General features: G+C 55.8%; 1 protein-coding gene across 1 annotated transcript in view; it reads right to left on the bottom strand.

Moving 5' to 3' along the window:
* Positions 1 to 567: 567 nt before the first annotated feature.
* TRAM2 (translocation associated membrane protein 2) overlaps positions 568 to 15,286 on the bottom strand; it is a 94,146-nt gene continuing 79,427 nt past the window's right edge. Inside the window, exons 5-11 of the mRNA XM_004696356.2 lie at positions 11,411 to 11,469; positions 10,493 to 10,577; positions 9,886 to 9,956; positions 7,142 to 7,246; positions 6,785 to 6,928; positions 5,589 to 5,752; positions 568 to 4,330 (exon numbers count right to left, since the gene is read on the bottom strand). Of these exons, the coding sequence (XP_004696413.1) occupies positions 4,257 to 4,330; positions 5,589 to 5,752; positions 6,785 to 6,928; positions 7,142 to 7,246; positions 9,886 to 9,956; positions 10,493 to 10,577; positions 11,411 to 11,469 (702 nt within the window). The 3' untranslated portion in view covers positions 568 to 4,256. The remainder of the gene's footprint in view (positions 4,331 to 5,588; positions 5,753 to 6,784; positions 6,929 to 7,141; positions 7,247 to 9,885; positions 9,957 to 10,492; positions 10,578 to 11,410; positions 11,470 to 15,286) is intronic.

Genomic DNA, 15,286 nt, shown 5'->3' with positions numbered 1-15,286 from the left:
GAACGGGACAGTAGCAGATCGGGAGAGCTTATGTCAGGGCTCCTTTTTGAATACGGGGGTGACTTGCAGGGGGATTCTCTTCCTAGACATGAATAGGTGCCTGCAGACAGACCACGGCGCATGCTCCTGACCACGGCGCATGCTCCTGACGTAACCCAACTGAACATGGGAGAAGCCAGAACAAGGCAGTGTACACCAGACATGATCACCATGGGGGCGCGCGGTGGGGGTGGGTGGGTTGGGAGGCTGAAATAAAGGCAAAACTGTCACAATCCATCCTTTTTACATGGAACTGCACTGAGGCACGGTGTCCTTGGCTGCCCAGGACAGAGTCCTATAGGCCCGGAGCTGGCCATGCAGTACAGGCGAAGGCTAGAAGGCTGCACGGCCAAGAAAGGCACTTCTTACACAAGCCGAGTGAGACCTCAGGACAAAGCCTCCAGGGGGGTGTGAGCCCAAGGGGCCACACAAAGGAAGTCTGAAAGCTTTTCTCAGTCCTGGTGCTGCTGATCCCAGGGACTACGGGCCAGGGGCCAGGAGAGACCCCTGGGGAGGAGTGGTCTTTTCCCAGCTAACATGTGAGTGAGCACTAGGGTGGAGAGTGAGCAGCTGGACCAACCACGAACAGGGAGGGATTCCGTTTTTTTCAGATCTGCTGACAATGACCTAATTCTCCAGGAGGGGCTGCTGAAAGGTTAAAGAGCGGGTGGTCCCCAAAGGCCTCTCCTGAGGGACAAGGCCGTGAGCCAGGAAGGCAGAGTGGGGGAAGTGAGACCACCCAGGGTCACCCTAATTCACACGCCTTCAGCAAACTCTTGATGAATGGGAATTAAGAGTCCTTAGATGATCGGGAGTGGACGCTTCTCACTAGTGACTCTGAGGTCCTCGGGTACAGGAATTAGTTACAGCCAAACTCCTCTATTTCTTTTAGTTCCGACACAGGCAAATCAGAGCAGGGAGGCCAAAGCAGACAAAGGAAATCCACACCAAGACCATCCCACTGGGTGGCTGGCAAGTCACCTCTCATTTTAACCAACCAAACAAAAAGCCACCAGCCAACCCACAGGGTAGAACATGTTCATGCTGTGGAATCTCTGCTCCTACCCCTTACTCTCTCTTTAGCAAAGAGGTCAAAGGGCAGGCAGAAAGGAAATACCGACAGACTTCAGGGAGCACAGATGCCAGAGGGTACAGCCAAGAGCAGCAGCAGAAAGCAGGCCAGGGCAACGGGGGTCAACTTTGGTTTCTTAGATGTTGGTAAGTTCTGCTTGGGACAGACAAGCAAAGGGGTCCCAGTGACCACTTAGGTCTGGGGGCTCAGACACGCACTGAGTTAGGGTTGCTTACACCTCTCCTCCTGACTCAGCCTGGCACCCTCCCCGTGAGAGACCATCATTTAGACTTGAGTAGCTCCCTTCGAAAGGAACACGGGTAGTAACAGTGCAATCAGCAGAGCCCTGGATGGTAAAAGTAACTGCCCACCATGGAACCTCGGAGGACGGGGGTGGAGAGCATGGGGCTCCATTCTATGAGCAGCCCTTCCCCCCACCCCCTCTGCCAGGGACTTGGTGGGTCACTCAGAGAGAAAGGCAACCGCTGCTGAGGTTGATTCGCGTCTACTCAGCTCTTGGTGAGCTCTCACCGTGGAGGTGTACAGCAGGGCCTTCACAGGCGGCTTGGCACTTGTGACGGACACAGGAGAGTGTGTGTGAAGAAAGAAGTCAAAATGGCCACACCAGGGACGGCCAGACCAGCAAACTCACTGCATGGAAGGGAACTGAGCTCCGTCCGTCTCTGGCAACGTGGTGTGAACCAACTTGCCTATGTAATGACTTGGTTCTGCCCTGAAATGAGTGTGCCAGGCAGGCCACTGGGGAGTCCAAGTGATTTACGATTATGCGCTAGCCCCACAATCTCCCCTGAAACCCAGGCTGATGTGATGCCAGTCTAACCCAAGGCCAGCTTCCTTATAGAGGAAAAAAGGGCATGCTAACTCCTCTCGCTCATCACACCTCCGTCCTGTAGGAAACGGAAGGTAGGCTGACCCCAGCCGTTGCACACTATAAGGCAATGCGGGACCATCAGAGAACACGGAGTCACATCATCTCCAGCACCCGAGGATCTTGGGTGCAGAGCACTGGAACCATGAAGAAAGACATCCTTGATGAGAGGCCTCCCGCTGCCCTGGCCTCCACCAAGCACACGGCAGGCTGCCATCCACATCCACTAAAAGCAAGACTCAGCAGTCTAGCTTGGGCTCACTGGAGAGGGTGCGTCCTCCCCCAGGAAGCTGGTGAGATCCTGCAGAAATCCACCTGGAGAGAACTGGGGTACTGGCGAGCGCATGGTGGAGGGAGCTAGGTGGAAGAGGCCGCTGGCCAGATTCTCAATCTCTCCACTAGCGGGTACTGCCAACGTCTGAGATGTCTACGGGCTTCCAGAGAGTCTGTTTGCCTAAGGCCCAGCCTCCCTTTTACCAACCTTTCTGCTTTGTAGGCTGCAGAAGTGTATGAGCAACACTATCCTGGCTCCCAACGGTGTTATCAGAGCAGCTCAGGGCGATGAGCTTCCCATTTGTGCAGCCTTCTCTTGAATGGTCTGATGGCATGATGGTCAGTCCGGGTGGGAGGAAACACAGCCCTTAGTCACTGCCCCTCTAAGTCTATCTGCAATACCAGTCAGCTGGAGGAGGGGCGTTACCTTGATGAAAAGACCCATCTCCCCCGCTTAGGGTCAACATCCTAGGCTTGGTTTCTGCACTGGTGCCATGAGGTTAGTAAATGACCCCCAAGAACGGCTCCCTTTCACCTTGGCACAGTCGAGAAATTCCTAATTGGGACCCAAAAGCCTAACTCCAATCAGGACGTCCCCGAAAGGTAACTTGGGACTTGGACCTTGTCTCTGGGGGGAGAAGAGGGAATGAACACACGAGGGGAAACCGGGATGCAGTGGGTTCAGGTCATCTCACCAAAAGACCAAACGTGAGCCAGACCACTTCCCCAATCTACATGTGGTGGACATCAGCAAACTATTAATATACCAACTCCAAAGGACACTCAACAAATGAGGCTAGGGGGCCACTGGCCCGGGCGACCCTCTTTGGGGTAACCAAGAGTCTGGTGTAGGGCAGGAGCCCTTGAGGCTTAAATGTTCCTGCAGCAAGAGATGAAGTCCAGGTAGCAGGTGTGGCCCCCAACAGGGCTGGCTGGTGCGGAGGTCTAGGACCAGCAGGTCCCGGCAGGGTGAGTTCACTGCTGTTTGGTTTTGAATGCTGGTGAATTGGTGGGAGAAGCAACTGCAGCTGAGGCTCCTGGAGAAAAGCCTAGTTCATCTCCTATCTGCTGCCCACTACCTATCCGGAAAGGTCCGATGTTTGGTATGCTTGGTTCTTGACCTAGAGAGGGAAGACGGGTCTTCCTCCAGCACTTCCCTGCTGGAGTGACAGCAGGCTGCCTGCCGTGCCAGGACTAGCCCTCTCGAGTCACGGGGCTCAACGGAGTGAACCCCATCCTTCTGGACTGTGTCATCAGGGGCCAAAGCCAAATGCCTTGGCATCCACTGCCAGGAGAGGCCTGCACAACAGTGCATGCAGAACCCTCTAGGTCACACCCAAAGCCAGTCCATCAGCACCAAGGAGATGAAGATCCAGAAGGGGCAGGCTCACTTCTTCCAGCATGGCCCCGCAGGGACCACCCAGGGCCTGCTCCCAGAGGTGGGGGAGGCTCCCGCCAGGAAGTCTCAGGGCATAGGCAGGTCCTGAGGCCTGAAGCTGGCTTCCAGATGATGGACAGACAGCCCTATGATCTCAGCTCCCTCCCATTGTAAAGATCAGTCACAGGGAAAGAAAAGCAATTGCACAACCAAGTCAAGTTACGAAGTAAAAAGAGAACGCAAGGCAGCAGCAGTGGAGACAGAGAAAGAGGAGGCTAGCAGCAAGATGACTCTGAGACCCTGGGTCCTTGGCAAACCCAGCCCAGGGCAGAGGTGAGAGCCGGAGGACTGGGAGGGGGAGGGACAGCGAGAGGGAAAGGGACAGGGAGGGGAGTTTTTGGTTTTACTGAGGATGGTTTCTGGACGAATGCGGAGGAGAAAGCAAAGGAGTGAGAAAAGGAGCCTGACTCAGAGACAGGCCTGTGCTGTTTGAGATGGAGCAGCACCGCCGGAAGGCGACCTGGCGGGACGGCCATGGCGAGGCCCGGCTCCTGCACCCCTCCGGGAGCCCCACCAAGAGGGTTCCTGCACCCAGCACTTTGGCCTTAAGGAGACTTGAGTTTCTTAGTCCGTGGGGAGGTTCCGTTTTCTGCTTTTAGCACTCCGTTTTCATGGTAACCTGCAAAGTTCGGAGACAGACAGACAGACATGGTGTTTGTGCTCGGCCTCTGGCAGGAGGGGGCAGCATGAGGAGGGGGCCTGGCAGAGCAGGGAACTCGACCAGCACTGCTGCTGCACACAGGGCACGGGGAACATAGGCGGCCAAGTCCCAGGAGCAGTGTGGAGGTAGGGCTCCCGCTCTACCCAGCATCTTGGACAAGCAGCCCAGACTGAGGGGCTGGGTCTTGGGCTGCCCTTTGTATCGAGGTGGCTCGGATTCCCCGAGGTGACATGGGGACAGGCAGAGAGCAGGCTGGCCTGCTCTGAGGCTGGGGCTGCCTTCTCGCTGACACCACATGGTTGGTGCCCATGTCCTGCTTCCTCTCAGGTCCCCTGAAGGTTACCGGCCCTTTGAGCAATAATCAGGGCTGGTGAGCAGAGGGAAGGGTTCGGAGGCTGAGGCTTGCCTGCTGCCTGCAGGTGTATGTTGTTAATGTACCTCCTGCATGCTAGGAGTGGAGATGGCAGGCCTAGCTGTGGCTGCATGCAGCCCTGCCACACCTGCCCTGCCTGTGTCTGGTTCAAAGCCACCCCAGCTTGTGCCAAGCAGGCTGCCTCTCAGAGATGCCGGTGAGTCAGACACAGTGCCTGGTGCAAACAAGACCCTGGGCAACAGGTAAGCGCAAGGCTGGTGGTGCCCTAAGAGCAGGTGGCAAGACGCACAGAGAGGTGGGCGTCCCACTCCTACCGCCCACTATGTGTGGTCACCTTGAATTGTTCCCGAAGACAGAGGAGGAGGAGTGGACACCTGGGAGGCAGAGCAGGCTGAGACTCAGAGCAAGAGGGCAGGTGAAGACAGAGCCCGCTGTGCAGGGGACAGGCAGCTGCAGCGGCTGAACTTGGCTGGGGTCCACAAGCTGCCTTGAGGCAGGCTCCCTGCCAGAGCCCCACCCTAGCCCAGCCCTCCAGTGGTGGTGGTGGTGGTGGGGAGACACCCAGTTGAAGAAAGGCTAGCGCCGCCCACAATCTGTCCCTGGCCTCTGCCCAGCCACGTGCCAGCAAGGCCCTGGCAGGAGCCTCAGAGCCCCGGGCCCATGGGAGGGAATCAGGAAGGAGGAGTCGCAGGCCGGGTCAGATAGCCTCTGGACAGAGTCCCAGCTCAGCCCAGGCTGTGTGTGTGTGTGTGTGTGTGTGTGTGTGTGTGTGTGTGTGCACGCACGCGTGTGTCTGTGAGTGTGCTTGCGAATGGGTGTGCCCACTTGGGGCCTGGCACTCACCAGACTCCCTCTTGATGGGCCTGGCTGGTAGTCGAGGGGCGGCCGGGACTCTCCGCTTGGCACTCTGTTCATTCCAGGATTCCCGCCAGTGCCGCAGCTGGGAGTGGATGAAGCGCCACATGAGCCAGGCTTGGGCAGCACACACCAGCAGCAGCACACACAGCCTAGGCGGGGAGACACAGGGAGCTGAGGGTCAGCCTGACTCACAGTCCCCAGACTCTGGTCAGGAGCCCCTTCAGACGGTCCTACCACCATCACCAGGAAGAAGGCAGGTTCAATGCTGACCCACCACCCCTCTGGCTCCCCCTGCCCCCGGCACCACCTTGCTTCTGTTCTGTTGACTTCAGGGGAGGTATCATGTCGGGGCTGGGGAGACAATCAAGACCTAGGCCCAAGGCCCATGGGCCTTGTCCAGTCCTCCACTGGGCTACTCCCCGGCCGGGGCAGGCTCCATATCTGTCTCTTACTGTGCCTTTAGCACATAGCACGGCTCGCCTAAGTCCCCTCAATACCGGCGGGGTTCCAGTGAGCTGAGTGCTACCAAACCAAAACCAAACGCACTGCCATCGGGTTGGTGCCGATGCACAGCAGCCTGCAGGACAAGGTAGACCTGTCCCTGTGCGTTTCCCAGACTGCAACTCTCCGCGGGAGCAGGAAGCCTCGTCTTCCTCCTGCAGAGAAGCTGGTGGCTGTGATTAGGGTTAGCTGTCCAACTCATAAGCACTGTATCGCCAGGGCTCCTAGAGGCTGAACGATAATGAAGCTGACATCATTCAGCAAGCACAGCCTCCCATCTTGTGCACCATTTAGAAGCTGAGTGACCCTGGACAAGCCACACCCTCTTGGGCTCATGGAAACAGCACTGAAGGTGGCCACTAGCTGCTGGCACCTGATTTTAAAGGGTTCGAGTAGAGTTGGAATGAAAGAGGTAAGACTTCCTGTGCCCTGCAAGGCAGTGGGTAAGGGTCAGGGCTTCACCCTGGGACTGCGGCTCTGACCGCAATCTGAGCAGCCCGGGCCGGGGAGCAGAGAGGTCTGAATGGGGCAGGACGCTGGTTCTCATCTCCAGCTGAGCCCCATCCAGTTCCAGAGGTTTCCAGCTACGTAACCACGTGCAGAGCCTCGCAGGCCCACCGACATGACCCTCTGTAGAGTCGAGGAGGCTCTGGAGAAAGTGCCGATTTGGCCTCACTCACCTGCAAAGCAAGGTGTTAAAGTTGCCTTTCTCAGGCTCAAACGCCTGGTTTTCTGTGCGAGCCAGTCCGAAGCCGATGGCCAGCACGGTCAGGGTGAGGATGAAGAGGCGGGTGACCCCAAACACAGCAGCCCAGGCACCGAACCTGCTCCAAGAGATCGAGAAGGGAGACATCAGTCTTGAGGGCGAGGGAGGTACCTTTGCCCAGGTCTCTGGAGGCTGCCCCAAGCAAGGAGAGGTCCAGAGGGTGGTCCTGGAAGGTGCTGGGAGGGACGGGCTAGCCAGACAGGAGAGAAGCGGGGAAGCAGGAAGGCAGCAGTGCACAACCGGGGGCAGGCCCTTCGCTCGGGACACTTACAGTTTCTCGTTGTTCTCATCAGCAAAGTAGAAGAGCCGGGCCAGGTGGAAGAGGGACTCCGTGCAGTACTGCAGTAGCAGTAAGATCAGGCCCAGGCGGCTCAGGCTGAGGGGACAAAGCGCAGCCTGACGCTTCTCCATGCGCCCCCGCCCGCCCCGCCCCCCTGCCCCTAGCTGGATGACCCTCGCCTGCTCTCCCTGGCCAGCCCTGCCTCCCGCTTCAGAGTTTGGTGTTGCTGTCACTTGTCCTGTCTGGGTCAAGTGCCCCACGCAAAAGCTGGGTTCCGCCGTCACCTTGCATTTTCACCTTCTACTCCCCCCGCGTCCCCATCATCACCTCAGGAACTCTGGTGGAAGGGTGGGTCACATGGGGCTACTCACCACAGCACAAAAGCTTGAAACCATCAGCCTCCCCCTTGAAGAAAGAGGAGGCCTTCTACTCCCATAAAGAATTACAGTCTCGGAAACCCACAGGTGTAGTTCTACTTTGCCTTATAACACTGGTTCTCAACCTGTGGGTCTTGACCCCTTTGGGAGGGTCGAACGACCCTCTCACAGGGGTTGCCAGATTCATACCAGTAGCAAAATTACAGTTATGAAGTAGCAATGAAAATAATTTTATGGTTGGGGGTGGGTCACAACATGAGGAACTGTATTAAAGGGTCGAGGCATTAGGGAGGTTGAGAACCACTGCCTTATAGAGTCGCAGTTGCCTTAAGGGCAATGTGTTCAACCCTATCCCCCAGCCCGGGAGCAAGCCCACTAAAGGCGGCTGGACTTGTCTGTGGAAATCTTGTCATTGGCGTACCCCTGTGTCCACAGCCAAGGCTCTCACCCCCCAGCCAAGAAGCAACGAGGAGGCGAAGCCCAACACATCTGCTACTAAACCGACCTCGGATGCAGCCGGCACCACCCTGACCGCCCGTGGCTTAATCCCAGGCCCGGCCTGTGATTCTCGATGTGGGACAGCCTCTTGCGGGCGGTCGGGTGCAATGCAAACACCCCGAAAAGGCTGCAGAGTGAAACGGCAGCTCCTGCTGAGCGTGACGCCGACATGTGCTGGGGCAGGCTCGCTCGCCTTGACCCACGAAGGCCTGGCCCATCACACCTGAGGCTCACTGACCGGGCATCCGAGATGAATGCCAACCCCCCACCCCCACCCCCAGTGTCTTCTCATGGCCCGTGAAGTCCAACACGATCCAGGCCATGACCTCATCCCCAACTTCATCTTCTCAATGCCAGCCACCCTGGGCTTGTGCTGGCTGCTACCTCGGGGCCCTTGCACGTACTGTTCCATCTGCCTGCACACCATCAGGCTGTCATCCCTCAGGTCTCAGAGAGGCCTGCTCATCACACCACATGTGCCAGAGACACGTCACTCCGTCACGCCTGCCTGCTGTTTACTCCTGTGCGCCGCCCTCAGTGCCCACTGCCCGGGGAAACGCATCCATGCCTGCTTCCTTATCTGCAGTCTGACCCCTGCTAGACTGGGCGCCCCGGGAGAGCAGGGGCCTGGTCAGCTCCTCGGGATGAGCTCAGGTCTGTGAGGAAAGAATCAGGGACCCCAAAGCCACGCTCAAGCAAATGAAGCCTCGCATCTGTCCGTATGAAAGTCTGTCCTCCCTGGGAAACTCCCCACACTCGTTCAGGTCTGAAAACTCAGAGAGAATGCAGGGAAGCCCTGCTCCCTAAAGGATCCTGCCAGAGAAGCTGCTGGGCCTTGCGAGGTGGCGGCCTCACGGGACCGTGGAGGGCCTGCGGTCCCTGACCCAGTCTTCCTCCTACACCGAGGTACAGAACACAGTCCAGGCAGCAACTCCAGCCACTGTTGGGAGGTGGAGAAAGAGGACCTTAGAGCCTCCTCCACCTGTGACAACACTGCACGGACCCCTTCTGCGTGGCCCTGCTCCCTAAATGCCACCCTGGCTCTCCTCACACTCTGCTAGGATGGCAGTGTGAGCTGGTCTCTCCGTGCCCACCCTGCAGGAACACAGGGAACCCAAGAGCTGGGCCGGTCCCGACACACGTGGCCCATCTGGACACTGCCGTTGCTCCAGGTTTCTGGGGACAGGCCCTCTGGCAGGTGGGTGATTGAGCGCTGCCACCCTCCCTGACCCCACCTCCCCGAGTCCGTCACTCTCACGGGGTGTTTGCTGTGAGGACACAGGGAACAAGACTTCCAGGCACCTCACATGTAGCATGTTCTCAAGAGGTGAGCCTAGCCCCGGCAGGGTAATTCCCTATCCAGCTGGAAATCAAGCTCAAGAGGGTCATTTGAGTCAGCAGGGACACACGGGTTTGGCAATGCGGTTCTCTGCATAAAGGAGACGCTCAAGGCTGAACAGTACCCAGCTGGTTCTCATATAGAATAATCTTGGGCAAGCTAGGGTATGGGGGCGTCTTCCCTCGGTCTCACCACACACCAGATGAGAGGGCGCTCCAGCAGCACCTGCCTGGGCACTGAGAGGCAGAGACTGATTCCGGCTGCCTTCAGGCACCGCTGCTTCTCATAACCCTTCCCTGGTTCCTGCTCAGGTTCAGTGGCCATGCTCCTGGGCTCCAAGCTGTCCTTATCGGCATCTGTGACTGCCCCTGCTGCCGGGCTGAGAACAAGTCGCTGGAGAGAATGGACTCCTGCTTATTGAACTATCCTTGCATTCCCAGGTCCTACCCCAATGAACGTGCAGACCCACTCAGGGGCCGCAGCAGGCCAGGAAATGTGGCCAGCCGCAGGCTCGCACTCACTTTAAGAGGTATGCGCCCGCTATGTGGGCCAGGTACAGGCAGATGTACTGGAGCTGCCGGGGAATTTCCTCCTGGGGATGGAAGAACCAGACAGAAGAGTTACTTTTCCTTAAATAAAGAGGCAGGGTGAGCTGGGGAGGGGCTGTGCAGAGAGAAGTGAGGGAGGGCCAGGCCCCAAGTCACCCCCAGTCCCAGGAATAGGGCGGCTGAGAAGTCTACCGGGGAGGCAGGCAGCTAACAGCTCGGTGGCAGAGGGCAAGGTTTGGTTTGAGAAAGGCAGGCTTTGGAAACAATTCCGATGAGAATTATATTTAAAAAAAGGGGCTGCAGACAAGGTAAAACCTTTTGCATCCACTGGCTAGAATCCCAGGAGTGAGATTTCCCCAAAGGCTGAATGTGTGCTAGGGGTGGTAGGCAGGAGCCTGGCGCTGGGGGACTAAATGCCTGAGGAGGAAGACTGCTCTGGGGTTGACTCAGCATTTACCTCACCTGTCTCCCCTTTCCCCCACCTGACTTTGGGGAAGGGGATGGGGGTAGGCTCCAGGGAAGACAGTGATGGAGGAGGGGTGGGGTGGGCGAAGAGCAGCCAGAGGAAGTGAGTACTCACCTTCCGCACCTTCTGGAAATACAGCTCAGGAAGTGCATGTAGCCAGTAGGCCAGCTGACACAGGTAGAAAAACTTCACCTGGAAGCTGGAGACAAGGGAGCCAGTCACATGGGTGGGATGGAGGAAAAAAAATCCTCGAGGGTGCTCACCATACCCTGGGAGAAATGGTTAGGGGCCAAGAGCACCCACCATCTCCACCTTCCTGAGTCTGGGGACCCTGGCTCGCAGAGAGCCCGCTGCCCTCTTTCCATACCTATGGCTTCTGAAAGCGACACTGACTGTCCACAGAGACCAAAAGAATGACAAAGATGGGGAGGAGGGCTTCTCGGGGGTGGGGGGACGGAGAAGGGAGCGGGCACTCGAGGTCCTGAGACTTGAACGACTGAGCCACAAAGACAGGCTCTCGAGCAGTTGGCTGCAAAGGGGCCTAGGATGCTGCTGCTCCAGGGTCTCGGGAAAGGAGAAGAGATGTCTCCTGAGGGACGTGGGTGAGGTCTTGCCCTTCTTGGCAGCACAGAGAACCCCCCGAGGAGGAGAACAAGGGCCAGGAGGACCATCTCAGTAGAGCCTCAGCCATGGGTGTGTGGGCAGGGCTGAGGTGCCCCAGCCAGGGGCATGGGCGAGGTGCTAGGAACTCAAGTGGTCGCCATGGAGGCATCGAGCCTGCGACCTGCATGGCATCCGTCCCTGTGGCTCAGGTGTGAAGGTCTCTGGTTTTGAGAGTCTCTGTGGAAAGTCCACAGGGAGAGAAAGTCGCTCTGGACGAGCCAGCCTTCCCCGGCACTCAGCCCAATGGGCTCCCAAGGGACGGCCAGACTCGCTGCTAGCTGGCCTCGCACTGTGCTGGCCACATGGTGGGAAGGAGAAGCCAGGGAAGCAGCTTGCCTGTCCCCAGGGGTGGAATGAGGACATACTCACGGGAGATACACGTGCGGGTAGTCCTCCCAGAGGCTTCTGGGGTTCGTTAGGTACCCTTCCTGTGGTGAGAGAGAGAGAGGAGGCAGCACTGAGAGATGGGGCGGGAGACCGACTGGAGGCCCCAGCTGCCTGCAAGAAGTGGGACCAGACCCGGCAACGTCAGCGTGCAGGACCTCTGGGCGTGGCACCCACTCACGTCTGGCACCTTTCTTCTCCTCAAAGGGGCCCTGTGTGGCGGGAAGACCACATGGCCTGTGTCTGAATATGAGCCTGGTGCTACTCGCTGCCACCTCTGAGCCAGCGCAGGAATCCCCCTCAGCTTCAGTTGGCTCTCTGTAAAGCACAGATCCAAAGCCCTGCCCTCCCAGCATGACTGCTGAACTGGACGTGTGAAAGCTCATGAAGGAGGAGAGTGCTGAGCCTGCCATGTATGTGGGCACTCGGGAAAGACTTACAGAACGAGTGTGCGGGTGGCCTCTAGAGTCACCATGGACTGGAATAAATAGGCGAGCAGCCCGAATGTTCTCCCTGAGCCTCTGCCTCTGGCGTTTATCACCCAGCGTCTCTGTGGCCCTTCACCTCCATTACCCTGCCAGCTCCTTCTTGCGGGGTGCCTGCTGCTGATCCTTGTCTACAGCTCTAGCGTCTAGCCCAGTGCCTGGGACACATTGGGCATCTGGAGATACAGGGTGACAGTGAAGCCCTTGTATCACAAACATCTAGAATTCTCAATTGAAATACAACAAACGCTCCTCTAAATGCACAGCTGAGTCCACAATCAGACAGGGTAACCCTCGTCCCAAGACCAGGTGCTCAAAGCCAGACTGGAGGTGACGCTGTGATAGGCCTAATCTAAGGGGTAAGGTTTCCGTGCCCAGGGGGCATTGAGATCCTTGTGCAAAAGCAGGGCACTTGAAGGACTACAGCCTGGGAGAACGAGTAGACCTCAAAGAGTTTGCTGAGCAACACAAGAGGTGTCCCTCTTAGCCTAAAATGACACCCCACATTTCTTAACTCATGCTTGAAGTTCATTTTCTTACTACCTGCATGGGCCAGGAATCACACAGCTAAGAAATGAGTATAAATCGTATCCTTGGACCACAGATATGTCCTCACCCAAGGATGTGCCGGATGCCTACAGATAGATCCTTAACTGTAAGGATGGGTTTATGACCTAAGATCAAGAAATTCAGGAGGAAACAACCAAGCAGGAACAAGAGTCAGCTAACACTACAAGGGTCCAACAAGAGGGTGCTGTTTAGATGAATGAATGAACGAATGAATGAACAACTATTGCTTTAGGGGATTTCCCTCTGAGGAGAGAAGAACCTACTTGTCAAGCAGAGACGGTGAGATCAGTGAGGCCTCATTTGAGAAATAGGAAAGTTAAAGCACAGACGAGAAGATGTCTGAGAAATTAGCTGGTGTTTCAGCATGAGCTGAAAAGTCTGAGCTGGACCACCAACTGCTTGGCCCAATAACCTCAGGCCTTTGTCTTGTCATTCTGATTGGATTTTTTGCTTGTTTGCTTAGTATGGTTTTGTATGATTGTGTTTTGTTTTGCATGATTTTCTGTACGTGAAATCCAGGATAGGTTGATCTATAGAGACAGTAACTGGATCAGAGCATGGCAGGGGAGGAGAGGGGGAAATGGGGAGCTAACAAGAATGCCTATCAGGTAATGAAACACATCGCTATCCTTAATTTTTCCTCCCCTTACTATTACGGTCTTTGTTTTACCTCATTAATCTTGTTAGACTTACAGATGCTCACATATAACACTTGTTATGTGTTACATATGTTCATTAAGAGTATTTGATGCGGGGGGAGCGGAGAGGGAGGGGGAAAATGAGGACCTAATGTCGGGGGTTTAAATGGAGAGAAAATGTTTTGAGAAACGATGTACAAATGCGCTTTACACAATTGATGTGTGTATGGATTGGGATAACAGTTGTATGAGCCCCTAATAAAATGTTAAAAAAAAAAAAAGAGTATTTGATGCATGAAAACCAAGATAGATAACCCTGAGGAACAATAGCAGGAGTAATGATTCCCTGAGGGTACGGGAAGGGGGGGCAGGGGGAACTGACAGCAATGATAACTTACTGTGTCACCCCACAAGAGGGGAATGAATAACAGAATTGCAGGAGAACAGATACAGTGGATGGTGTAAGATATGGCAATAATAATAATGGTAAAAAAATAATAATAATAATGGTTCCTCGGGGGGTGGGGTGGGGGGTGGAGGAAATGAAGGGAAGCTGATATCGAGAAGTTCAAGAAAAGAGAAAATGTTTTGAAACTGATAGTGGTAGCAATTACAAAATTATGCTTGATCTAACTGAATTGTGGATTGTTATAATATCTGTAAGAGCTCCCAATAAAATTACTAAAAAAAGAATGCGTATGATAGGAGAAAATGTTCTGAAATTGATCTTTTCAGTATGATCGAATGATTAAATTGTAAGACATGTGAAATATATGCCAATAAGACGCTTTTTGAAAATTAAGTAACCTCAGACCGGCAGCTTCAGTCGGGCAGAGGATAAACTGGTCAGGGGGCTTTGCTGAGGAGGCTGCGAGCCACAGGCAGGCCCACTGGCGTTGGAATCAGGGGCTGCGCATCGTGAGAGGAGAGTCCACATCCTCCAGATCACTGCCTTTCGGATTCCCAGTTTTCCACATTTCCAAGTGAAGACAGATCCACCCACCCTTCAGTTCCCAAACACCCTCTGACGTCTGCACAGGCATTTGGGGTATAATCCACAGCCCCAAACCCACAACCTCGCACAGCATTGGTGAAATGACCTGTGTCCAACCAGATGCTTGCACCAGTGTTGCCATGGTAACTTAGATTTGAAAGAGAAGATCTCAGCCCAACCCCTATGGCCTCATTGCTAATCTCTCTCACAGCCAAAACCCTCACCCCACCACCACCTCAGAGACTGAGGGACAGACAGGGAAGCACTGGGCCTTTCTGCGGGGTATGGGGCGGGAGGGGGGTGGTGTTTGAGCACCTACAGAGTCACATTGCTGACTTCGGCCACTACCCCCCACCCCTGCTGTTCACACACCCACCTGCAGCAGACCCTCTCTAGGCGCTCAGAAAGGTGAGGGGGCTTCACATAGTTTGTGAGAAATAGGCATGTTACCAGGATGGGATTTTCCCACCACCTTTTCACAGTCCCCTCCTATGTGGTCTTCCGAATTCTCGACCTCACCCAGAGAAGCGGAGGTGAGAACACACCTTCCCAGGGGCAGCGGGGCTGCGCATTTAATGAGGAAAACGGTACTTCTGGGACTGAGGTGGGAGAGCAATTCCTGCCAAAGAAAGAAAAGACGGGCCAAGAGAAGCAGCCGCACTGAGAGAAATCTAAAAACCCGGTCTTGTGGCTTTTCAACAAAAACCCGCCTCAGCTCGGCCTCTGGGGTCAGGCGACTAAGAGGTCAGAACTTGGAGGGCCAAGCAGAGAAAACTCCCCAGAAACATGCCGCCTCCTGCTCACAAAATGTCCCGTCCAAGGGGTCGTGGAGGGGGAGGCCCTGGGGGGGAGAGAGCAGAGGGAGCCAGAGGAAAAATGACTCACTGCTCTGAGAACACCCTTTTCCAGGCCGCTGGCCAAGCAGCTGGCTTGGCCTGCTGGGGTTGGGGCTCACCCTCCGAGTCCACAAGGAGGCACGTTTGCCGAAGCAAGCTGTGCCCCCAAATGATATCCCCCCCAGGGCCTTGCCTGGGCTGCTTCTGAAACCTGAGGTCTTCTGGGTCTTCACACCCATCCGGGAGCTCAGCAAGGCCCGAGCAAGCTGGAGCCCCCCTCCCCTCTCCTCCGCGAGGTGGCTGCTTTTCGAGTCCCGGAAGGAAAAAGAACCACAAAG

This window comes from Echinops telfairi, unplaced genomic scaffold (genome assembly GCF_000313985.2).
Source record: "Echinops telfairi isolate 266 unplaced genomic scaffold, ASM31398v2 ScPeMD7_3533;HRSCAF=4204_1, whole genome shotgun sequence".
Classification (NCBI taxonomy): Eukaryota; Metazoa; Chordata; class Mammalia; order Afrosoricida; family Tenrecidae; genus Echinops; species Echinops telfairi.
The sequence above is the reverse complement of the archived record's forward strand: the minus strand, read 5'-3'. Positions and strand labels throughout refer to the sequence as shown.